The 24,796-nt window shown below is 38.0% G+C and overlaps 1 protein-coding gene across 2 annotated transcripts in view; it reads left to right on the forward strand.

Annotated features, from left to right (window-relative positions):
• Positions 1–18,205, forward strand: part of pkn1b (protein kinase N1b) — a 92,352-nt gene extending 74,147 nt beyond the window's left edge. For both annotated transcript variants that reach the window (XM_049476147.1, XM_049476146.1), the window contains exons 12-22: positions 1,380–1,467; positions 2,282–2,361; positions 3,443–3,515; positions 5,008–5,099; positions 6,690–6,866; positions 7,035–7,097; positions 7,486–7,562; positions 8,388–8,530; positions 10,603–10,710; positions 13,247–13,327; positions 16,192–18,205. In XM_049476147.1, coding sequence (XP_049332104.1) covers positions 1,380–1,467; positions 2,282–2,361; positions 3,443–3,515; positions 5,008–5,099; positions 6,690–6,866; positions 7,035–7,097; positions 7,486–7,562; positions 8,388–8,530; positions 10,603–10,710; positions 13,247–13,327; positions 16,192–16,395 — 1,186 coding nt within the window. In that variant the 3' untranslated portion in view covers positions 16,396–18,205. The remainder of the gene's footprint in view (positions 1–1,379; positions 1,468–2,281; positions 2,362–3,442; positions 3,516–5,007; positions 5,100–6,689; positions 6,867–7,034; positions 7,098–7,485; positions 7,563–8,387; positions 8,531–10,602; positions 10,711–13,246; positions 13,328–16,191) is intronic.
• Positions 18,206–24,796: the final 6,591 nt, after the last annotated feature.

The raw sequence follows: 24,796 nt of genomic DNA on the forward strand, positions 1-24,796 counted from the left end.
AAATAAGACAGCAATAATTAATAAGGAAATAAACAACAATTGCACTTCAAAAACATTGTTTTATTTTACAGCTTTTATATGGGGAATATTAGCTTATTATCTTTTAGTTGGGCCAAAAGTACTGGACGGAGCTTCATCATTCCAGAGAACACAGTTCCACTGCTCCACACCTCAATACTGGGGGTTTATACCCCTCTAGCTCACACCTGGCATTAGACATGGATCTTATAGATTCACGTTTATTCAATAACTGCTCATGAGAGTTCTATTCTATTGGCAGTACATTTGTACAGGGACTAGACACGCTGTGTGTAAGCATTTGCTGGTGGGGATCATCCAACAGGTCTGCCATATCGTATCATATACAGTAATATTGCAAACAATTTTGACACAAAGAAAAACTCAATTTTGTGATAATAGTGGTATACATTTTTTAATCAGTCTATTGTGTTTGCATTTACAGTTCATAGGCACTAAATATGCTGCATTTAATTTGTTTGGTAAATGTATTTTAGTATTTTATACAGAATTAGAGTCTTGTTTAGTTAAGTTACTGTTTGTGAAATAGATTATACTAAAAAAAAGTGTTTGTTTCAGTACTATATTCTTGAAATTAATAAAAAAAAACAAATGTTTTGTCATATCGTCAAGGCTATCATTATTGCAAAAATACCCTGCATATATTGTGACATGATTTTATATCACTATATCATCTAGAGAAAGTGGTTCCCGTTAAGTGCTACATACAAGTATACAGGGTTTGGACAATGAAACTGAAACACCTGTCATTTTAGTGTGGGAGGTTTCATGGCTAAATTGGAGCAGCCTGGTGGCCAACCTTCATTAATTGCACATTGCACCAGTAAGAGCAGAGTGTAAAGATTTAATTAGCAGGGTAAGAGCACAGTTTTGCTCAAAATATTGCAATGCACACAACATTATGGGTGACATACCAGAGTTCAAAAGAGGACAAATGGTTGGTGCACGTCTTGCTGGCGCATCTGTGACCAAGACAGCAAGTCTTTGTGATGCATCAAGAGCCACGGTATCCAGGGTAATGTCAGCATACCACCAAGAAGGACCAACCACATCCAACAGGATTAACTGTGGACGCAAGAGGAAGCTGTCTGAAAGGGATGTTCGGGTGCTAACCCGGATTGTATCCAAAAAACATAAAAACACGGCATAAAACCAGATCACGGCAGAATTCAATGTGCACCTCAAATCTCCTGTTTCCATCAGAACTGTCCGTCACCACAATAAATTATTGTGCTTTAAAACCAGGTGTTTCAGTTTCATTGTCCAACCCCTGTATAAAGCCATTTGTATCTTGTGTCATAGTTACTGATTGTGTGTGTGTGTGCATTTGTTTGTTGTAGGGTGATCTCAGTGGAGAAGCTACACCTGGACAGTGAGTCTCCTTCACGGTCAGAGAGCCGCAGAGACGGTACAGACGCTCCGCTGCAGGTGAGAGAGAGAGAGAGAGATTAAAGGAAGAATGAAACAGCAAATATGTCTTCTGATCTGTGTGTGTGTGTGTGTGGGTGTGTGGGTGGGGGTGCTACATAGAATAAGAGTGTGAGGAATAAAGGGGGATATTTGATGCCCTTTTGTTGAACCAGCAGTGAAATGTGAGAAAATAATAGTCTTAAAAAGAGAGAGAGAGAGAGAGAGAGAGAGAGAGAGAGAAAGAGAGAAAGAGAGAGAGAAATAGAGAGAGGATAGATGAATGCAGTGTGTGTGCTGGGCAGCTTTAACGTGATTGGAAAGCAATCAGAAGCTCTGCACAGTGCTGCATTAGGTAAAGGGGTGGTAGCGAGGGGGTGGGGGGTGGGGGGCCGGACAGATGGTGTGGTCAGTGGGGTCTGAGATTACAGGATTAATTATGAAGTTGTTTGTGTCGAGCACTAATAAGCAGTAACGGGGGAGACAGGAAGACAGAGAGCAGAAAAAAGAGCAAAACACACAGAGAGGAAAAAAAAGCAGAGAAACACACACACACAAACGCACACACACACTAATACACTCACACACATCCAGATGCACACATGCTAAACTGTCTCTGGTTGTTGAATGATCTTCCTCTCATCCTCTTTCTCCTCCTCTTCTCCTCCCTCTCTGACTCCAGCCCAGATTATTAATACAGAGCATTAGATCACACCTCACTAATGATGTATTTACCTAAAATGTAGATCTAATCGTAATCTGGCAACAGAATCTCTCTTTCTCTTTTTCCCTCTCTCTCACTTTCTATTTATCTCTCCCTCTATCTCTTTCTTAGGTTATAGAGCCGTTCTCTCCTCCTGATTTGGCTCCCGACCGACAGGCCAGCAGGGTCAGTTCCCACAATTCTCAGCGCAGGTACGTGTCCTGCTGTCCTACAATATGGAGCTCTCTAGACCAGGCCAATATGCAGTATGACCCGCACACACACACAGCGTGATGTGCTCACACACACCCACACACAAGATGTTAAAGGAAGCTCTTTTCACACCCTCCAAACACACCCTAAAACCAATATCAAACATAAATATAATGAAGCAATAATACACAAGAGGGAGTGCTATAACGTGTAATATTGGCACTGCTGTGCTGCGGTCGTAGGCACAAGCTTATCCTCAGCCAATCACATGGCAGGTTCAGAACTAACTGTGGTATAAAAAAGCAATAATACACAAGAAGGAGTACTGTAACGTGTAATATTGGTACTGTGGCAATAAGTGCCAGTTTTACACATTATAGCATGAACCTCGAGTGTATTATATTGCGATTATACCACAGTTACATTATCTATGTTTATTAAAAGATTTTGAGTTAAAGAGTTAAAAATATGATCTGTTTGGTTATAAAAACTCCGCTAGGTAAAATAGTTTCATTGCTGCTCTGTTTGTAGCTGCGTTGTTTGGCTTGTAAGCGCTGCATCATTGCTAGTTTACCTGTATGTGGCGGAGTAATACATGGAGCTTCGGTTACAGTGCATTACTGGCTCAGAACAGCACTCATACAAGGCCTCTCAGCCAATCACAGTGCAGGGTGGGAACTAATTGTGGTATAATCCTAAAAATTCTCATGGTGAATTTCTTTCTTTCTTTAAAGCAAAAGAAAAGCAATTTCATTGGTCATCAGTGATTTTGAACCCAGAGCAGCTCTGACAGCCTGAATCAGTGGAAGGTGTAGGTTTAGAGTAAACTTACCATAATAACTTCTTTGGTTTGTAGAAGATGAAAATACTTCTGTAATTGTTAATTATTTCTATTCTTTTAAACTAACTGCAAAACATATTTTATTTAACTACTAAAACATTTGAAACTGTGTTTTCCTTTTTTTCTTCACATGCTAAACAGGGCATGATTCCATGTTTAAATAGATGTATTTAGAGGTCCATCAGGATTTTTAATAATAACCTTATAATGTGTGTGTGTGTATGTGTGTGTGTTTGCAGGCAGAGCAAAGGTCCACTTTGTTTGCAGGACTTCCGACTGGTTGCTGTTTTGGGCAGAGGCCATTTTGGCAAGGTACACACACTGCACCCACACATTAACTGCGAACTCTGCTATCGTAATAAAAGATAGAGATAGAGAGAAGTAATAAGACAGTGGATCAGGAGCTCAGTGAACTCCAGCATGGTGTAACACGGAGGAGGCCGGATGCAAATACCAGTCAGTTTTATTAGCCATAATATGACAAACTAAAAACTAGGAAAAAAAATAAACACTAAGACTATAAAATAAAGACTATAAAACAAATACTACAAAACAAATCACTAAACCAGGTATAAACAGAGAAGTGAAACAAACTAACAATGAATCAAACAATATACAGAAAACAAACCAGAACTCAAAACAGACAAAAAACAGATTAACTTCCAGACACAGTTGAACAGGACAGCATCAAACAAAAAGCACAACAGAGAACAAAGGAGCACATGGGATTTTTATACACTGTTACACACTAGGGACACCTGTGGAGGTAATAAGGGGGAGGAGTTACAAATGAGACACAAGGTGATTTACACTAATGACTAGGGCAGGGCAAGGGTGGGGCTAGGGTGGAGACTGGACAGTAACAAAACAATGCCATGTGCTCGAAAAAGCACATAGCTGGGAACACAAACAGGAAAACAGAGGTCAGAAGCACAGAGAACCAAAAGAGAAAAAAGCACAGGACAGACACAGGTTAATATGTGACACATGGTACAGTGATAGGTTACAGAACCTTTGCAGCAAGTCCAGTTGTGAAATTTCCTCACTACTAAATATTCCACAGCCAACTGTCAGTGACATTAGAACAGAAGTGAACGAGACTGAGAACAACAGCAAGACGCTGAGGAGCGTAGTGCGCACAGGTCACCAACTTTCTGCAGAGTCAATCAGTACAGAGCTCCAAACTTCATATAGCTTCAGATTAGCTGAAGAACAGTAGAGCATAGAGAGCTTCATAGAATGGGTTTCCATGACCAAGCATCTCCATTTAACCCTCACATCACCAAACACAATGCAAATCGCACTGTACTCTAGAGCAATCACGCTTCTCTGTCTGGCAATCTGATAGACGAGACTGGGTTTGGCAGTTTCCAGAAGAACGGTACTTGTCTGACTGCATTGTGCCATGTGTAAAATTTGGTGGAGGAGGAATTATGGTGTTATGGAAATTAATGTTTTAGCATACCACAATATTTTGGTAAATTAAATGCTCCCAACTCCATAAAGACATGGATAAGAGAGTTTGGTTTAAAAGAACAGAGTTCTGAACTCAACCTGATATATTAGATAAATTAGAGTAGAGACTGAGAGCCAGGCCTTATCGTCCAACATCACTGACTGAACTCCTAAACCTTTTGAAAAGATTTAACAGAAGAGTTGAAGCAGTTATAGCTGTAAAAGGTGGACCTACATCATATTAAACCCTGGGGATTAAGAACGGGATGTCAGTATACTTATATTCACATGCATTTTTAAAGAGTATTGTTCTCTGGAGCTGTGTATGATTGTGTTGTGTGTGATTCAGGTGTTGCTGTCGGAGTACAAGCGCTCTGGAACTCTCTATGCCATCAAAGCACTGAAGAAAGGAGACATTATAGCCCGAGATGAAGTAGAGAGGTATGGAGTACTGGAGCAATGGAAAATGGAGGGAAATGCCCCCCCCCCCCCCCGCTTAAAAACAGTGTCAATGTAATAAAGCTATATAAAAGCTTCATAATGCTGATATTATAATGCATTATGCTACAGTAGCAACCCCTACTGATGCCCAACCCCTGACAAAAAAGAACATCCAAAGTGTGATGTACAGCTTGTAACACTAATGTTTTTACCTTGTCTATTAAGTGTAACATCGTCTTTATTTCTGTTTTGTATTTCTAACATTTGAACTAGTTAGACTACCACTCTAGTCATATATATTCACAGCTAGTCATATACAGTAAGTGGAACCTCCAGAAGGACTAGAGTGTGTGCTTTTTTAGATGAAAAATGTCACACCCACCAGAATCAGAATCTTGTGTAATTTAAAACAATAGGCCTTTAGTTCAGTTCATGAAGACTTGACCAATGGTAGAGCTCACTTCTCATTGGACAGTTTTTTAGTTTAGAAATGAGCCAATACACCCTTCCAAACCAATCAGTAGAATCTGAATAGTACTATAAAACTGTACTATTATTGATCTTGTGGTGTTATTGGGGTGCTGTTTGCTTTAACAGACACTCTGTATGAAGTTATCTGCCAGATGTGCTGGTAATTGATGTTCTGGTCTGGATTGAGTCCAAATATTGTTTAAAACATTAATTATCTTTATATAATGATCGCTGGTGTGGGCTGACTCTGGCAGGAGCTCAGGGGTTAAACTTTATGTATGAACTAAGAATCCAGTGGAAAAATACACTTTGCTTTTGGTATTTTAGTCTTTGCTGTAAAACCCCATGAATTTGGGCTATAAGACAAAAGTAGGGGCGAGGTTATCAGCAGGGAAGGCAAGTCTGGTTCCATTACAAAATCCATGGTTTGTACGGTCATGAAAAACCAGGAAAAGTCATGGAATTTGAAAATAGCAATTTCCAGGCCTGGATAAGTTTAAAAAAAATAAAAAATACCCAGAAAGTTTTGGAAAAGTCATGGAAATTTGGTCTACAAACCTTTGTTTCCATTAATTGATGGAGAAAATCTATTTTGAGTTAACAAATACGTCAGCTCATAGTTAGTTCAGTAATATAGCCCCACGCAATGGAGCGTTCAGCATCTGACACACATTTTATTACAAAAAAATGTGTGTCAGGCTTACTATAATGAATGAATAATTTTGATTATAGTTTTAGTTGATTTTTGGTTTTATTGTACATGTCTGCACTGATGTTTTAAATATCATATGGTCATGAAAATTCGTCTGGAAGGCATGGAAAAGTCATGGGAATTTTATTGGTTAAAAAGTGTATGAACCCTGAAAATAATACTCTCTTATGCGCAGACTCTGGTTGCAAAACAAACAACATAGGGGGCAATTGTGGCTTTATTTGTATAGAACTGAAGCGAATAGAACTGCAGCGTCATGTTTATATATGTTATTGGTTTGATCTAAAGTGAATGTATGAACTACAACACTGTTTAACAGTCTCTTTCTCTCTCTGTTTCTCTCTGTCTATCTCTCTGTCTTTCTGCACCTCTCTCTCTCTCTCTCTCTCTCTCTCTCTCTCTCTCAGTTTGATGTGTGAGAAGAGGATCTTTGAGACGGTGAACAGTTCTCATCACCCGTTCCTGGTCAACCTGTTTGCGTGTTTTCAGACGGATGAGCATGTGTGTTTTGTGATGGAGTACACGGCCGGAGGAGACCTGATGATGCACATCCACGCTGATGTCTTCTCTGAGCCGCGCTCTGTGTGAGTGTGTGTGCTGGAATATGAGTGTGTGTGTGTCTGTGTGTAATCTGTGCTGTTTAATAGTAGGATTAGCGGTGTGTGTGTAAGATTACCTTGATGAATATCCATACCTTTATTCTTTTTTGTCCTTTGATCTATGTGTGATTCTGCATGTATCTGTTTCTGTAGGTTCTATGCTGCTTGTGTGGTTTTGGGGCTGCAGTTCCTTCATGATAATAAGATTGTATACAGGTAAACAAACCGAGTTCATTATTATTCAGTTATTTTAACATTTTTATTATTACTGAAAATTCTTTGGATTCCAAAATCTGCTGTACCTGATCCACACATACCAGCACAACACCCACTGACACCTCATACACACCACCACCATGCTAATCAGTGCTAATCACTGCAGTGCTGAGAAGGAGGATAATAATAATAAAGTATGCAGAGAAACAGGTATAGGAATACAGTCTGTAATTATAGAAATGCATATTGTCCCATATGATCAGTGGAGCTGATAAGATGTACAATGAGTGCAGAAACAAGGAGATGTTTTCAGTATTGTGGCTGGTTTTATGTCTATATAGTAGTTTTATTAACTGTATTGTAGAATAATCCCGGTTGTTATTAATAGGGATCTGAAGCTGGATAACTTGCTGCTGGACACTGATGGCTTTGTGAAGATTGCTGACTTTGGCCTTTGCAAAGAGGGTGTGTACACGTCTCTGATTACACACACACACACACACACACACACACAATATCCAGCCTGACACGGCCCGAGCCTTTGCACTTTCTGCCCGAGCCCGAGCCCAACCCAACTGCCCCATAAACTGTTCTTTTGAGCCCAAGCCCGAATTAAACCCCACGTTTTTTGAGTAAGTAGAGCATTAAAACTGAGCTTTGTAAAATTATTTTTGGGCTGTTTAAATGAGCGAAATCTGTTCAGAATTATGTTAATTAAAACTGCAACACTGAAAAAGACTGATTACTTAATAAAAAAAAAAATGTTTATTAGGAACAGATCTCCAAAAGATTAATACATGAACAATGATCCACAACCCTAACATTGGTAAATTAGGCTACAGGAATGATGTCTGAATGACTTTCCTCTATTATAATATAATTTAACATGGTTTAAGAATAGATAGTATATTCTAAACAAACATTTTTTTTATATTGAGCTCATAGTCTAAGTGCAAAAAACACACTGCGCACTTTTTTTTAAAAACACAGTTTGATTTGTTACTTTGCTATATTGTGATTATCATGCCATAGCTTTATATAAAATAAAAATATTAAATAAAAAACAGACACCTACATCACAGATTATTTTCTTGAGCCCGACCCGTCCCAGCCCGAGGAAAGTGGTGGTAAATCTACACTAATTAGTCACTTCAGTTGTTTATTTTTAGAAGAAATTCACACCTTTTCTGACTAGATAGGTTTCACACCAGATCCTCAAATAGGATTCAATTCTAGCAAATCTTTCATTATTTAGTGTAAAGTTCTCTTTCTCTCTCTCTCTCTCTGCAGGGATGGGTTTTGGGGACAGGACGAGTACATTCTGTGGTACTCCAGAGTTTTTGGCTCCGGAGGTTCTAACCGATTCCTCGTACACTCGAGCGGTGGACTGGTGGGGGCTCGGGGTGCTTATCTACGAGATGCTGGTTGGAGAGGTAGGAGCATGTTTACACCTGTCGTTAACATGTACTTTTTAAAATCAAATCCTTATTTTATTGTCACATCACAGTAAAACTAAAAATGTAGGTGGTATCAGGTTTCTCACAGTATCTATATAATATATAGAAAAAGGTTTTCATATAATTGCTCTGCTAAAGAAACTATAATACAGAAACTATGAACATACAGATGTATACATTGCTATTTACAGAAATCCAAAAGTACAGTACCAGTAAAAATTTTGGAGAACTTCTCGTTCAATGTTTTTCTTTATTTCTTGATTTAATTTATTTAAGATTAATGTTAAAAACTTTAAAACAAATAAGAGTCATATATAGAATTTTGTAGTAAACAGTAAAAAAGTGTTTGTACTCCACAATCCCCTGATCTAAACCTGATAACTGAAATTTAGGATTTAAGATAAAGAACATTTGTGCAAACAGATAATTCACAAAAACACAAAAATGAAAGCAAAGACTGGCAAAATCTGAAATAATTTTCAAATAATGGTAAAGGATAATAAAGTACCCAAGTATTTTTAAAAATATATATTTGCTATATTATTTTCTCTTTAAAATTTGCAACATTTTTATTGATTATTATTGACGTTTTTTTTTTTTTACGTAAAACTTTTAACACAAAATTCACTCCATAGACACCTTTTAATGATTTGTAAAAAAAAAAATTATAAAAAGCAAAAATGAAAAAATCAAAGAATAATAAAGTAACCAAGTATATTTAAACATATATATTTTTGCTGTATTATTTTCTCTTTCGAATTTGCAACACACACTTTTTTCTTTTGATTTTTTCAAAATTTTGCAGATTTTATTTTATTTTTTCTGTAAAACGTTTGGCACAAAATTCATTCCATAGACATCACACTAGAAGATTTTCAGCATTTTCTTTAAAGACTGGAGTCTGTTGTTCTCACATCTGTATGTCATTGCTCAGCAAAGAGTCAGAATACTGCAACTACATGCTTTTAAGATTGTTTTTCATCATACTATTGGTGAAAACACAACACAAGCAGCTTTATTCTGTATTTACAGTGTAAACAAATAAAATCAAATAGCTGCAGGAGAATGTGGACAGGAATCTGGTTAAATGAATGGGGACATGTGCTTCCTGTTTGGGGCTGTTGAGAGCTCACGTATTGGTTAATCACAGTGTCCATGTGACACTTTGTTTAAATTAAAACTTGATTGATTTTACCTCCTTCCACCTAAATATCCAGATGACAAGAACAAAACTATCTCACATCATTTTATCACGATATTGGACATTGTCCTGTGACTGTAAAAACTCTGTGATTAGGGCTTTTAAAAGGTTTGATTTTAGTGAAATTAAAGCTAAATGATGTGCAGAATATTCCTCCATTAGCTGTTAGTTTAGAGGACGGGGGGGTTTGTGTTTGGGTAAAGGTCTGCGTGTTCTGCTGGGTTTGTGACGCAGTCAGCTGTTTATGACTGCAGAACTAATGCGTCTGATAAATACGTGGGTTATTTTATTAAGTGCTATAAATCGAGGTTTTAAACAGAAAATGAACCCAAGCTGAATGACTGCTTCTCCACGTGTTTCTCCTCAGTCTGCTCCAACATTTTACTCTTCCTCTTTCTTTTCATTCTCATACGTTTCCTCCTTCTTCTGCTCTTCTTGTTCATTCTCCTACTAGCTGACTCTTCTCTTTCTGCTCCTCATTCTTCTAATTTTCTTCCTCTACCTCATCCTGCTCTCTAATATTAATCTTCATGCTTCTTCTTCTTACCCTTATTCACTTCTTTCCTTCCTCTTCCTTCTGTTCTTTGCTCCTCTATCCTGCTCTTTCTTCTCCTTGTGATTCTCCTGCTCTTTCCAACTGTCTTGTGTCTCTAGCTCCTCTTTCTGCACCTTTTCCTGCTGCTTCACTTTCCTTCTCCTGCTTATTAATGTTCATTCTCCTTCTTCAGCTCCTTATTATCCTCTTTCCTGCTGTTCCTCCTTTCTGGTTTACTGATTACTGCTCTGTGACTCATTTACCTGGTATGTGTGTGTGTGCGCGCGCGCGCGCGTGTGTGTGTGTGTGTAGTCCCCGTTCCCAGGTGATGATGAGGAGGAGGTGTTTGACAGCATTGTAAATGATGAAGTGCGTTACCCACGATTCCTTTCTACTGAGGCCATCAGTCTAATGAGACGGGTAAGAAGCCTCCGCCAATCAGATCACAAGGGTACAAGAAGGTAAAAATATACAGCTCTGGAAAAAAAAAGATCACTTAAAATAAAGAGTTTCTTTAATTTTACTAAATTGGAAACTTCTTGTATATAATTAAGAGGAAGATGGATGATCATAAGCCATCAAACCAAACTGAACTGAATTTTTGCACCAGGAGTAAAGTCATAAAGTTATCCAAAAGCAGTGTGTAAGACTGGTGGAGGAGAACATGCCAAGATGCATAAAAACTGGCATTAAAAAACAAATATTGATTTCTGAACTCTTAAAACTTTATGAATATGAACTTGTTTTCTTTGCATTGTTTGAGGTCTGAAAGCTCTGCATCTTTTTTTTGTTATTTCAGCCAATGTTAATTTTCTGCAAATAAATGCTCTAAATTACAATATTTTTATTTAGAATTTGGGAGAAAAGCAATAATGTACATATACCTATAAATTGCAAAATCAGAGAAACTGATTCAGAAACTGAAGTGGTCTCTTAATTTTTTCCAGAGCTGTATTAGTAATAGTACTGATATAGTGTATTAACTACTTTGTATTAGTACTTGTCTTTATAATATTAATGGTATTTTAATGTTGATATAAATCTTCCAAACACTGTTTGTAATTTGTTTATCATAAGATATATATATATATATACAGTTGTGGTCAAAAGTTTACATACACTTGTAAAAAAACATAATGTTATGGCTGTCTTGAGTTTTCAATAAGTTCTACAACTCTTATTTTTCTGTGATAGAGTGATCGGAACACATACATGTTTGTCACAAAAAACAGTCATAAAATTTGGTTCTTTCATAAATTTATTATGGGTCTGCTGAAAATGTCACCAAATCTGCTGGGTCAAAAATATACATACAGCAACAAAATTTGTCAATTTTGGTGATGTAGCGAGTTGTGTCAATCAAATTAGCTTCATGTCATGGCCTCTTCACTTCTTGTAAGTGATTCTGATTGACTACAGCTGTTGACTTCTCATGAGCCCATTTAAATAGGGCTCATTTGACCCAGTGATTAGACTCAGCTACAAAAGCTACAATGGGAAAGTCAAAGGAACTCAGTGTGGATCTGAAAAAGCGAATTATTGACTTGAACAAGTCAGGGAAGTCACTTGGAGCCATTTCAAAGCAGCTACAGGTCCCAAGAGCAACTGTGCAGACAATTATACGCAAGTATAAAGTGCATGGAACAGTTGTGTCACTGCCACGATCAGGAAGAAAACGCAAGCTATCACATGCTGCCGAGAGGAGATTGGTCAGGATGGTCAAAAGTCAACCAAGAATCACCAAGAAGCAGGTCTGCAAGGATTTGGAAGCTGATGGAACACAGGTGTCAGTCTCCACAGTCAAGCGTGTTTTACATCGCCATGGACTGAGAGGCTGCCGTGCAAGAAAGAAGCCCTTGCTCCAGAAAAGGCACCTTAAGACTCGGCTGAAGTTTGCTGCTGATCACATGGACAAAGATAAAACCTTCTGGAGGAAAGTTCTCTGGTCAGACGAAACAAAAATTGAGCTGTTTGGCCACAACACCCAGCAATATGTTTGGAGGAGAAAAGGTGAGGCCTTTAATCCCAGGAACACCATGCCTACTGTCAAGCATGGTGGTGGTAGTATTATGCTCTGGGGATGTTTTGCTGCCAGTGGAACTGGTTCTTTGCAGAAAGTAAATGGGATAATGAAGAAGGAGGATTACCTCCAAATTCTGCAGGAAAACTTAAAACCATCAGCCCGAAGGTTGGGTCTTGGGCGCAGTTGGGTGTTCCAACAAGACAATGACCCAAAACACACATCAAAAGTGGTAAAGGAATGGCTAAACCAGGCTAGAATTAAGGTTTTAGAATGGCCTTCCCAAAGTCCTGACTTAAACCCCATTGAGAACATGTGGACAGTGCTAAAGAAACGGGTTCATGCAAGAAAACCATCACATTTAGCTGAACTGCACCAATTCTGTCAAGAAGAGTGGTCAAACATTCGACCTGAAGCTTGCCAGGAGCTTGTGGATGGCTACCAAAAGCGCCTAGTTGCCGTGAAAATGGCCAAGGGACATGTAACCAAATACTTATGTTGCTGTATGTATATTTTTGACCCAGCAGATTTGGTGACATTTTCAGCAGACCCATAATAAATTTATGAAAGAACCAAATTTTATGACTGTTTTTTGTGACAAACATGTATGTGTTCCGATCACTCTATCACAGAAAAATAAGAGTTGTAGAACTTATTGAAAACTCAAGACAGCCATAACATTATGTTTTTTTACAAGTGTATGTAAACTTTTGACCACAACTGTATATATATATATATATATATATATATATATATATATATATATATATATATATATATATATACATGTTGTTGGTATTAATCAGCGTTTTTAAACATCACTCAAAACTTTCAGCATTAAAAACTAAACAATACGACAAAACATTGACAGGTAAATAAGTAAAAACAAAGTGTATTGGTCTGATTGTCTGGATGTTTTGACTGTTGTGTTATTAGTTGCTCAGAAGGAATCCTGAGAGGAGGCTGGGCTCTACAGAAAGAGACGCAGAGGACGTGAAGAAGCAGCCTTTCTTTAGGGTACGGAATCTCTCTCTTTGTTTGTTGTTGTTAATTGAGTTGTGAAGAAAAACAGTTCTGTCAATACAACTCCAATTCCAATAAAGATGGGATGTTGTGTAAAACATAAACAGAATCGGATGATTTGCAAATTCTTTTTCTCTTTCGCCCAGAGGAAACAGCGCCCATGATTTCCAAAAACAATGAAAAAATGTGGTCTCTTCAGACCACAGGACACTTTTACAGTTTGTATCAGTCCATCTCAGAATAAGCTCAGGCTCAGAGAAGCTGGCGACTATTTGCTCACGCAGTTGTTCACAAAGTGTTAAAGCTCGCATCATTCTTGCTTGTGAATGACTGAGCCTTTCAGAGATGCTCTCTTTATACCCATTCATGACCATGACCCGTTTCCAATTAACCTGTTCACCTGTATAATGTTCAAAACAGGTTTTTTTTAGCATTCCTCAATTTTCCCAGTCTTTTGTTGCCCGTGTTCCAACTTTTTGGAACATGTTGCAGGCATCATTTTCAAAATGAGTGAATATTTGCCAAAAACAATAAAGTTTATCCGATTGAACATAAAATATCTTGAATATATAGTTCTAACAGCAAAACCAACTATCCTTTACAAACCATGTGGCCGCGGATTTTCGACTGCTGCACTGAATAACATCAGACAATTTGAGCATTTCTAACATAACAGGCCACCCAACTCCTGGTACAAGCAGTGGTCATCTTACGCCTCGATTACTGCAATGCACTGCTAACATCCCTATTGGCCTGCGTAGTAAAACCACTCCAAATGATTCAGAAAGCAGCAGCACGTCTGGTCTTCAACCAGCCAAAACGGGCTCATGTCACCCCGCTGCTCATTGAGCTCCACTGGCTACCAGTTGATGCTCGCATCAAATTCAAAGCTCTTACAATCGCCTACAAGGTGATGACAGAACAGCTCCTTCCTACCTGCACTCACTCCTGAAGGCTTAGGTTACCTCCTACTACCAGATCAGGAGAATCTCTCACTATCTTTAATAAACTCCTGAAGACAGAGCTCTTCAAAGAGCACTTACTCTCCTAACACCTCTAACACACTAACTACTTCTAACCTCATTTCCTTCTTCCCCTCCTTCACTCCTCTATACTATTATTTACCTTTGACCTCCTTTAGGCCCTGTCTAAAAATGTTTTTTACCATGAACTTTTATGTCCTGTATTGCTAATGTACAATAATATTATTTGGATAGAAGCATCTGCCAAACGTAACGTAATGTAATGTAGTTAAATATAGGTTGAAAAGAATTTGCAAATCATTGTATTCTGTGTTTAATTTGTTTTAATTATGTTTTACCCTATGTCCCAATTGCATTGGAATTTGGGTCATAGATTAAAAAAACAAAATCTTATCTAATTTTTCTGATTACAAAAATTCTAAATGCATAATATTACCAATAACAATGATACTGAGAAAAAGGTAATAGATATAGAGGTTATGTTGTATTTTTTAGTAAAAAATGTTCTGAATTAAAGTTCTTCAAGATCTTCAACTGGATCTTATTGATAGTTTTGAAGCTTAAATATTGATAGATTTGTGTTCAGACTAGGAGTGTGCCATATCTTTTCATATGCAATAATATGGCCAACATTTTTTAATATTGCGAATTATATTATACCCTGAAATATCACGCCATATCACCCACCCCTAATTATCACATCAGAGTACTACTTTTTTTTTGCTATTTTTAGCAAAAGAAAAATTCACACTTTTCTCATTTCCTATTATATATCTACTAGAGTCTATATAGAGATTATATCTGTCCCATATGATTTATTGTACTTCAGTCCTGGATATATGGAGATATTTGGAGTGCATTATTAGTATTATGATATTCTGGATCTTCTGTTATATATCTGATACAATTTTTGTATTTTGAATATTTCAGTTAGGGGGTTGCAATAATACAATTCTATTTAATTTTGTTGCAGTAGTGTATTAATGATTTTTTTTTTTATTCAGTGTTTTGTTATATCGCCAAGAGTATCGTTATCACAAAAATACCATGAAATATCATGATGTTATTTTAGGTCCATATCACTCACCCTTAGTTTTGACCAGAGGTGGAAAGTAATGAATTACATTTACTCAAATTACTGTAATTGAGTACATTTTATGAGTAATTTGTAATTTTTGACACAAGAAATTTACTTTGCTACCTTATAAAATTTCCAATTACTGAGTAAAAAATAAAATGCTGGGGGGAAAAAACAATTGTCTGAAAAAAAAAAAATTGGCACGGATGTGCTGGCGCACGGATGCTTGCACGTGGAATAACGAGCCAATAACGTCCTCATGCAGTACAAAATGTGCTCCGCTGGACAGAGCTGTCAGCTTTCAAAATCAGCTATCAGCTTCGAAAAATGTAAATAGCAGTTAAAGCATAGAAATGGCAAGTTAATAACTATAACTATAAAAATACAGTTAATAGTCACCTATATGACCAACTTTTTAATGGTAAAGAAAAAAATGGATTATAGAAACCTATGCTACTTGTTCTTGAAAGTTTTTTGTTTGTTTTACAGGGTGGTCTGAACACATACTGCCTGAAAGGTCCAAATTATTATGTGGAATAATAGGTTATTAAAAACAATTTAATTTATGATTTGTTTTTACTTTACATCAAATAATTAAAAGTAACTATGTCATTTTTCTCAAAGTACATTTTAAATTGAGTACTTTTTTACTTTTACTCGAGTAGATTTTTAGATGGGTATTTTTACTTTTACTTAATTACAATTTTTCAGTACTTTTTCCACCCCTGGTTTTGACTCACTGTTATTTATGGGATATCATATTGATATGCTACTGAAACGTGTATTTGTGTGTGTAGAATATAGACTGGGAGGCTCTGCTGCAGAGAAAGGTGGTGCCCCCCTTCGTGCCGTCATTAGGGGGCCGGGAGGACGTCAGCAATTTCGATGCCGAGTTCACCACGGAGGCTCCGGCTCTGACTCCGCCCCGCGAGCGCAGGACTCTCTCCCGCAAGGACCAGGAGTGGTTCAGAGACTTCGACTACGTCTCGGACCTCTGCTGAACCCGGACATTAGAACTCAAACTATTGACGATTATCCATACTGTGATCAGGAGGCCTGGGCTGTGTTCCAGTCTCCACCACAAGCCCTACTGATGCTCCCTGCACCCTGCTTCCTCTGTGTAGGGGGGGGAAGGTCCGGGGCTGGGGTTCGGTTGGACACTGTTGCTCTCAGATGATGCTGTTTATCCTCAGGTTCGGGCAGTAGGGGGGAGGAGGGGGAGTCCAGTTTATATGATCAGAAACAGAAAGAAGAGATAATGGGAGTAAAGTGTAGATGAGAGAAGATGAAAGAATGGAGATTAAAGATATTTGCTTGCACACATGTGTTAAAGATCCAAAGCGCTGAGTAATCCAGGTGATATGAAGCTCAGTGGAACGTCAGGAACAGAATAGGTTCCTCCTATTTGGAGTTGGAGTTGGAACAGCAGACCAGTAGTAGCATCATATACTGTACCTGCACTGTGAGCTTCACGTATGTAAGCTTAGTAAAACGTAGGGTTGGACGATATGACAAAAATATCATTGCAATGCTTGAAAAGTATATATTTCACAATATTTGGAGTTTTAATAAGTTGGGTCTGTAGTGCCACATAAAAAAAAATAATAATAATGGGGTTGTTAATGTGTCAGTTGATGATAATTTATGATCGTATGGTTACATCTTTTAGTTAAAAAAAAACACAGAATATCATCCGTGTATTTTGGTCTTCTGATTTCCTTTTGATTTCCTCTATTGTTGCATATTTGTTTCACTAAACTATTTCACATTTTACATTTTACATGGTCTGACACTTCGTGGCTGAGCTGCAGACACTCCCAGTCGCTTCTACTGTGTTATAATATTACTAAAAGTTGATTGTATAGAGAGGAAATTTTACGACTGGATCAGAATTTTAGAACAAAATTATGTCTAAACTTTTCCATTTTTTTTCCATCTTGTAACAAAGATAAATTAGATTGTATAATTTTTTACAAGATGCACAATTTGTCTAATCAGACAATTGAGTAAAGAAATTAAAAACTACAAAATTGGGAAAATAAATAAAAGCTATTTTTTTTACTTATAATAATATATAATATAATAAATGGAAATATTAAATAATGAGGATTTACACCCAATTTAGCTTCAAACTGTGCAGAAATTTAACTGATAAACATTACTGACATTTTAAACAAACCATGTAGAAATACTCTACATAGACTACAGAATAGCTGAATTTATCCAGGTCTCTCCTGTAAATCAGTAGATGTTCTATTGATGGGAATAATAATAAAATTGTTATAATGATGTAGGGTCATATCGTCCACTCCTATTAAACATGACATCACCAAATTCTTGAGTTCATCTTGTTTTCCCTCTATTTCTTGTCCTCAGTCTCATTCATCTTATAATCTCCATCCCAGGGCCCAGCCCCCCTCACCCCCACATCCCCTCACCCCGTCCCATTCCGTCCCGTCTCGTCCTGTCCCATGCTGTATACCTATTCTGTGTGAGCCCTGGATGTTTGTTGTCTGTTGTGATACAGAACTATGACCACAAGAGGGAGCCATAGTATGTGTTCTTTCATAATATAAACTGAAGGAGTGTGTGTGTGTGTATGTGTGAGAGAGAGAGAGAGAGAGAGAGAGAGAGAGAGAGAGAGAGAGAGAAAGTGTGTTTTTGAAAAGTCAGAACTTTTATTTTGCCTTCGCCGCCTGCTCTGTGTAACAATCAGTTTTAATGTGAATTTAGTTTTGTGGAGTTTCATCTGTCAGTTGTGATGTCATGCAGTGTCTGGATCTACAAATTATTAAAAAAATATCAATCTTTCATCTGTTTAATCAATATCTGTCCTTCTGTCGCTTTGATTTGACTCTTTCCATTCATATCAAATCTAATTTTTTTATATGGCATTTTTTTCAAAGCAGAAATGTAATCGCAGAACAGAGAATCGGAATCAGATAAAACATTGAACACAACACAGACATAGAGTCAAGAAAATGTCCCTCAGAGCTGGAGAAGGAAACAAAAATCAGTTAGAAATTAGAAATAGATTCCTAGTTAGAGTTCCTATAAATTTGGATGTAATCAGTAGTGGAGAGTGAACAGCTCGTTCGAGTCAGGTGAATAAACTGGATGAGTATCAGCTGAACTGTGGTGGGTGATGGGGAAGCCTGGTGTCCAGAGACTTCCATCAGCCTGGCTGGACAGGGGACATGTGATACTGAAGGTCCAACATCCATCGGTATCGGGTCAGACAGGTGGGCAGTCAGTAACTCGGAGGAAGGCAGAGAGAATATAAAACATCATCAGAGTGTGATTATCTAATGACTCCGGCAGATCTGAATAAAACAGCCTGACTAAAGGCAGAGAGCCAGAAGGTAACATAGACATGGAGGCACCCTGAAACACTGGCATCCACCCACTCCACCATCCGTCCGGTGCAGTGGGAGAACAACAGCACCAGCATCTCAGTTTACCACAATTCCCTCTGTCCATGAACCCCTGGATCTGCAGCCTTATCTAAAGGCAAAAACATTAATTACCAAAAGCTAAACTAAATAATTAAGTTTCATACATGTTTCATAAGTTAGAAACACAATAAACGCAATTTAGCTTCTTTAATTCTTCAAGAAAAAAAATATATATATTTTTTAATAACATATCTTACTTTTGCAAATAGGTCAATGTGTGCCCATTTATACATGTAATTTCCTCGAGACAGAAATGGCACAGATTCTGCAGAATATGCCAGTTACTTCCAATGTGGCCAGTTAGCATCGTGGCTGCATCCTAATTGGGTACTGCTCACTAATACTACAGGTTCAGATTATGTCCCAATATGTCCCAATTTTGTAATACACAAAAACACTATAAGATACTGTATACTAAGTATACAAAATGTGCAGGTTTGGAAGGTTAAGACCAAAAATATTATATGTAAATGTACTAACCAATTTTGTTCTAACAAGCAAGAAACGAAGAAACGTGCATCTGTCACTTTTTTTCCAGATGTGAGTAACTCCCCGTTTATGAGTATATATCATACTACATACTTCATACTCAAAACTACTTAGTGGAAGTGCTAAAGCACCAAGCCATACGTCACTCAACATCATACGGTGCAGTTCTCCTGCTGCCGCACCTGCGCTGATAAACAGCATTTTATTGTAATGTGTCAGTGTGCCAGACAAAAGTAGCTCCTCCCTCTCTTTTTCGCAATAAATCACAGGATAAAAGGGAACTCGTAAACCACGTATCATACTCAAACACTGGCTAGTGTTAGTAATAACTACGCAGTTAGCACTGCTGTACAGTCAGAATATATTTGGACACATCTGAATCATACCATACATTATTTTTAAATCAATTAACTTCCTTTTTCATGATTCTTGTTTAGCAGGTCTCATTAAATAATTTAACTGCAAACAATGCAGGGTGTAATAACCTACAACTACACTTCCTTGAGTTTGAGCTGTTGATGAGTGTGGAATGTGGTGACCAGCTTGATCATCTGTGTTTGTAATCAGATGGTTTACTGACCAGCTTAAGGGGGCACTAAAAGCCACTTGATTTAAGCTGACTCCAACATCAGCTCAAATTTTAACAAAGGACAAAAAAATGCGAGAGGTAGTTTGGGAGAGGCACTGGGTGAAGTATGTGTTCAGAGGTGGAGCAGGAGGGAGAGCTGATTGGCTGAGCAGCAGCAGCAGCAGTGTGTCTCTGATAGGGGTAACATCTAGATCAGGGGTGTCCAAACTTTTTTTGTTGGGGGATATATATTTGAAGTCACAGGCCACAGACTCTGTAAAAAAACAAATAATGAAATATAACACTTTAAATAATACTTTTTCCTGATTACTTTCATTTACACATCATTTTACTTATTTATTACATTTATTATACATTTTACTTTATTTATTAACTATCTTTTTCTTTGACAGTGTTGTGTAAACTAAGATTTTTCAAATTGATGTTTAATTTCATGATGTCTCTTAATATAAAACTCCTTAATTACGGCCACTTTTAGACTCTTTTGCCCGTTTTTCTGCGCTAGAGATGCGCACCCTCTCCGACTCTTTGGCCCGTTTCTGACACCTAGCGTTCAAACTTTGAATCTCACATTATAAAAACCTGCTTAACAGTTGAACCCAAGAGGGGGGCACAGTAAAAGCATTTTTAAAGGTTAGGAAATGTTTGAACATTTTTTAAAACAGGTCTGGTATGTTTTATTACTTCAATCAGAGACGGTAAAAAAGATGGACGCCATGTCGCCGCTCCCATTCATTCAATGAAAATGAAGCCAAAATCTTCCGCCATGTTGGCGATTCTGACACCCGATTCTGCGCAGTAGAGTCCAGAGGAGGGAGAAAGACTGTGGAGAGACAGCCTACTCATTTAAATAACCCCACCCCTGAGAGCTGCCTTCACAGAGCTCACAGAGTCTATGGTCCCACCCATACAGTCATCAGTCCCACCCTGGCTAGGTGTAACCCAGCCCTTTTACAATAACCACACATTTTTAAATAGAGCTGAATAACGTTTTAAAAACCGAATTCTGTGGGGATATAAAAATCTAACAATATAAACAGAGGTTACACTAGCTGCTGCATTTAAATAATGGAGGTAGAATTACAGTATATTAGAAAAAAAACGTGATTGAAAGTTGTCTGTTTTGCCATTGAAACCTATGGGGATGGGTGGGGCTTTCTGCAACCGAACAGCAGGGGGCGCCCAACCTGTGGGCGCTTCACTTTTGAGAGACGATGCTCTGTCCAGCTATACACAGTCTATGATTTCAATGAAACACATTTCAGCTATTAATGATAAAAAAAACATGATTTAAGAGCTGTTATCCATTAAAATAACACATGAACCAGCCAATCAACAAGTTACCATAATAAACCAATGAAACAGCAACTTGGCCCTGCCCACTTCACTGGAAAAACAGATTTTTTACTGTTAAGAGATGGTTTATGACATAGAAAGGTCAATATGAAATATAAGATTTTACACAGAGGTATCCAAATGCAATGCAAAACCTATTATATGTTTCAGTTAATTGGATTTATTTACTATAAAGATTTTAAAGCAGAATATTAGCGTCTTCTTTTCTGGGCATTACAGCGAGAAAATGGCATTCTTACATTTTCCTTGGAGATAACTCATGTCTGAATAGTACGGAGTCCCTAAAGGTGTATATTTTTCTTTACGTTGAAAAAGTGGTGAGCACCAGATAGTAAGCGGTAAGCACCAGATACTAAGGGGCGAGAACCAGATAGTATATTCACTGGTCTGTACATGACTTCACAGACCGCTACATTGTGCTTAATGAAAAAAAAAAGCAGGAGTTAGGTTTTTTTTGGGCTCTTTAACAATTCCCATTACTATCAATGATTTGGACCATGTAACAGTAAAAATAGGTCTTTAGCTGTTTAATTGTCATCAGCATTTTTGTATTTAAATATTAACTACTCATTTTAATAGATAATATCTACACTACATACATTGGCCTTAGTACACAATCAGTAGGGGTCGCTAATCAGAAACCACAGCATTCACTAAAAAAACTGAAACAATGTTGACATATCTGTCAATTAACAACAATGACATCAAATTGATGTTGGAATTTAATCAGTTCAACCAGAGAAAAGCAATGATCAACACTGGTAACCAGCTGGGTGGAACTACATCAGTTGAAATGAGCCGCTCTTTGTTGAAAACTGTTATCTGACTCAACTAATCTGCTGTGTGTAATAAAAGTCCCTGAGTGCTTATGAGTGCTGCTAGCCGCCGATGCCCTGTTGGAGTGAGGTTCATGCCTGTGAGGAACACCACGTCCTCCTCCATTCTGCTTCTCCACAGGCCTGGCTAAGACTAGCCTCCCACCCCGGCGCAGGAACACCATGCCCCGCAAGTCTAGACAGCTTCCTCCTGCTCTGCACGCTGGTGAATCCGGTTCTCTGAGTTGAGAAAGAGGGAGAGGCTAGCAGGGCCACGGAGGACGATGGGGTTTACGGAGATAATGTGTCTGATTATCACCGGCAGGAAGGAGCGAACTTGGCGGTGATGCAGAGAACAGAAATAGGGCCGGACAAGGCACATGTGTAGAAAGCATGGAGAGTGATGTCATGATGCCCTTCTGAGTGGAAAAAAATTAAAACCCTCTATCTCTCCTTTCGCCTCTCTGCACCGTCCTCTTCAAATCCAATTACAGGGGAAATTGTGAGGCTGGCGTAGTTCTTCTCTTCCAGCACTACAACCCATCTCCCCCCCCCCCGAGGCCCTGGGGCTGACCTGCAACACAATTACGAGAGTGGTTTGGATTTTCTTTGCTGTTTTTTAAATTCTGTACACTTTAGGAGATAACTAAACGAGATGTACGAAAAACAACCAACAATACATCCGATAGATGCTGCAGTTTTGATGTTTTGTGGCCGCCAGTAATCCTTCAGGTTCACACAGTGCTTCTTTAGCCACCAAGTTACTTCTGACTTAAATGCAGTCTTATTGTATTCCATTTGCAGTACTAACATGTACCACTACATCCTACTGTAGCCAGTATCACAAAAAAAAAATGCATCACACAATCATTGGTAAAAATATTTTTTTTCCCAGCCCTATTCACCATACTTGTACATACAGCCCCCCAAAGAGGCCAGCCAAGAGAGAACCCTTTAAGACCCTGCATCCATTACAAAACACCATGTATTTTCTTTATTTTTTAAATGTTTTGAGAGCTGTTATCCATCAGAATAGACCATGAACCAGCCAATCAACAAGTTAATAAACCACTGAAACAGTAACTTGGCCCCTCCCACTTCATTGGAAAAACAGTGGTTCTAGAGCCATTAAGTAACAGCAAAGTAACAGCTCATTTGTACCAATTTGATGTGATTTAAAATACATCAGGGATGGTTTATGAAATAAAAGGGTCAATAAGTAATATAAAATATTACACACAGGTTACACTTGGATTACTTGGATTGTCCATTTGATGCCCTAATTGATGCTCAACTGACAAATTAACTAACTGCATGTCTATTAAATGCAATTGAACTGAAAGGTGAAAGTAAATGATTCTCTATTGAATGTAACCCTACATCCAACTCCTACATCCAAAATCTAATCTTAACATTTTAGCATTGGGTGTAGGGTTAGATTTAAAGTTTAGGCAAAGGTTTGGGTTAGGGTCAGTTGAATGCCAGTTGACCTTGTTTATCTTAGGCCATTAAATGGATCATCCAAGTAAAGTGTTACCATTGGATTTATTTGCTATATAGATTTTATATTAGAGTATTAGTGTCTTCTTTTCTGTGCCTTAAGACAGAAAACAGCATTCTTACATTTATTTTCTGTCACTGGAGATTACTCAGGTCTGAAAGGGATAAGGTGATAATAAAGGCAAAAATCATTAGAACTGAATCCCAATAGAACTTAAGATGGCATATAATGTATTTTTCAGCACTTTATTTCTTCGTTGGTTGATTAATAAATATTAAGTATGGGCCTTTCATTGGGGGTAAGAATTGCTTAGAGTCCTTCATTTTACAAGTTTACCATGTTGTTTAGTCTAGGACAGATGGCAGTGGTGGCCCTTCTCTAAGTGGTGCTTTAACTATTCGGATAGGGTTACCTCAGAGACTGTAAAAAAGATGGACGCCGTGTCTCTGTTCCCATTCATACAATGAAAATGAAGCCAAAATCTTCCGCCATGTTGGCGATCCTGATACCCGAGTCTGCGCAGTAGAGACCAGAGGAGGGAGAAGGACTGTGGAGAGACAGCCTACTCATTTAAATAAACCCGCCCCTGAGGGCTGCCTCAACAGAGCTCACACAGTCTATGGTCCCACCCATACAGTCATTGGTCCCACCCCGGCTAGGTGTAACCCAGCCCTTTTACAATAACCACACCTTTTTAAAAAGTTTAAAAAAACGAATTCTGTGGGGATATAAAAATCTAACAATATAAGCAGAGGTTACACTAGCTGCTGCATTTAAATAATGGAGGTAGAATTACAGTATATTAGAAAAAAAACGTGATTGAATGTTGTCTGTTTTGCCTTTAAAACCTATGGGGATGGGTGGGGTTACACAGCTTTCTGCAACCGAACAGCAGGGGGCGCCCAACCTGTGGTGGCTTCACTTTTGAGAGAGGATGCTCTGTCCAGCTATATACAGTCTATGGGTTGCCTTTAAATACCTGCAACAACCTTTCTTTAAGCTGTGCTCCCTCTGGTCTCTTCTAGCCACTACTATACTCATCAGTTTATCCTTCACCTTTTTCAATTTATTATCATTTTAATATATAAAATTAAAGTAAAACAAGCTAGAACAAATAAAGTTTACTGTCAACTGAAAAAGAACATTTTAAGAGCAAGTCTGAGCTCAAACTGAACTGTTTTTGTGTTTTCTTTTTCC

This window comes from Astyanax mexicanus, chromosome 3 (genome assembly GCF_023375975.1).
Source record: "Astyanax mexicanus isolate ESR-SI-001 chromosome 3, AstMex3_surface, whole genome shotgun sequence".
NCBI classification, from domain to species: Eukaryota; Metazoa; Chordata; class Actinopteri; order Characiformes; family Acestrorhamphidae; genus Astyanax; species Astyanax mexicanus.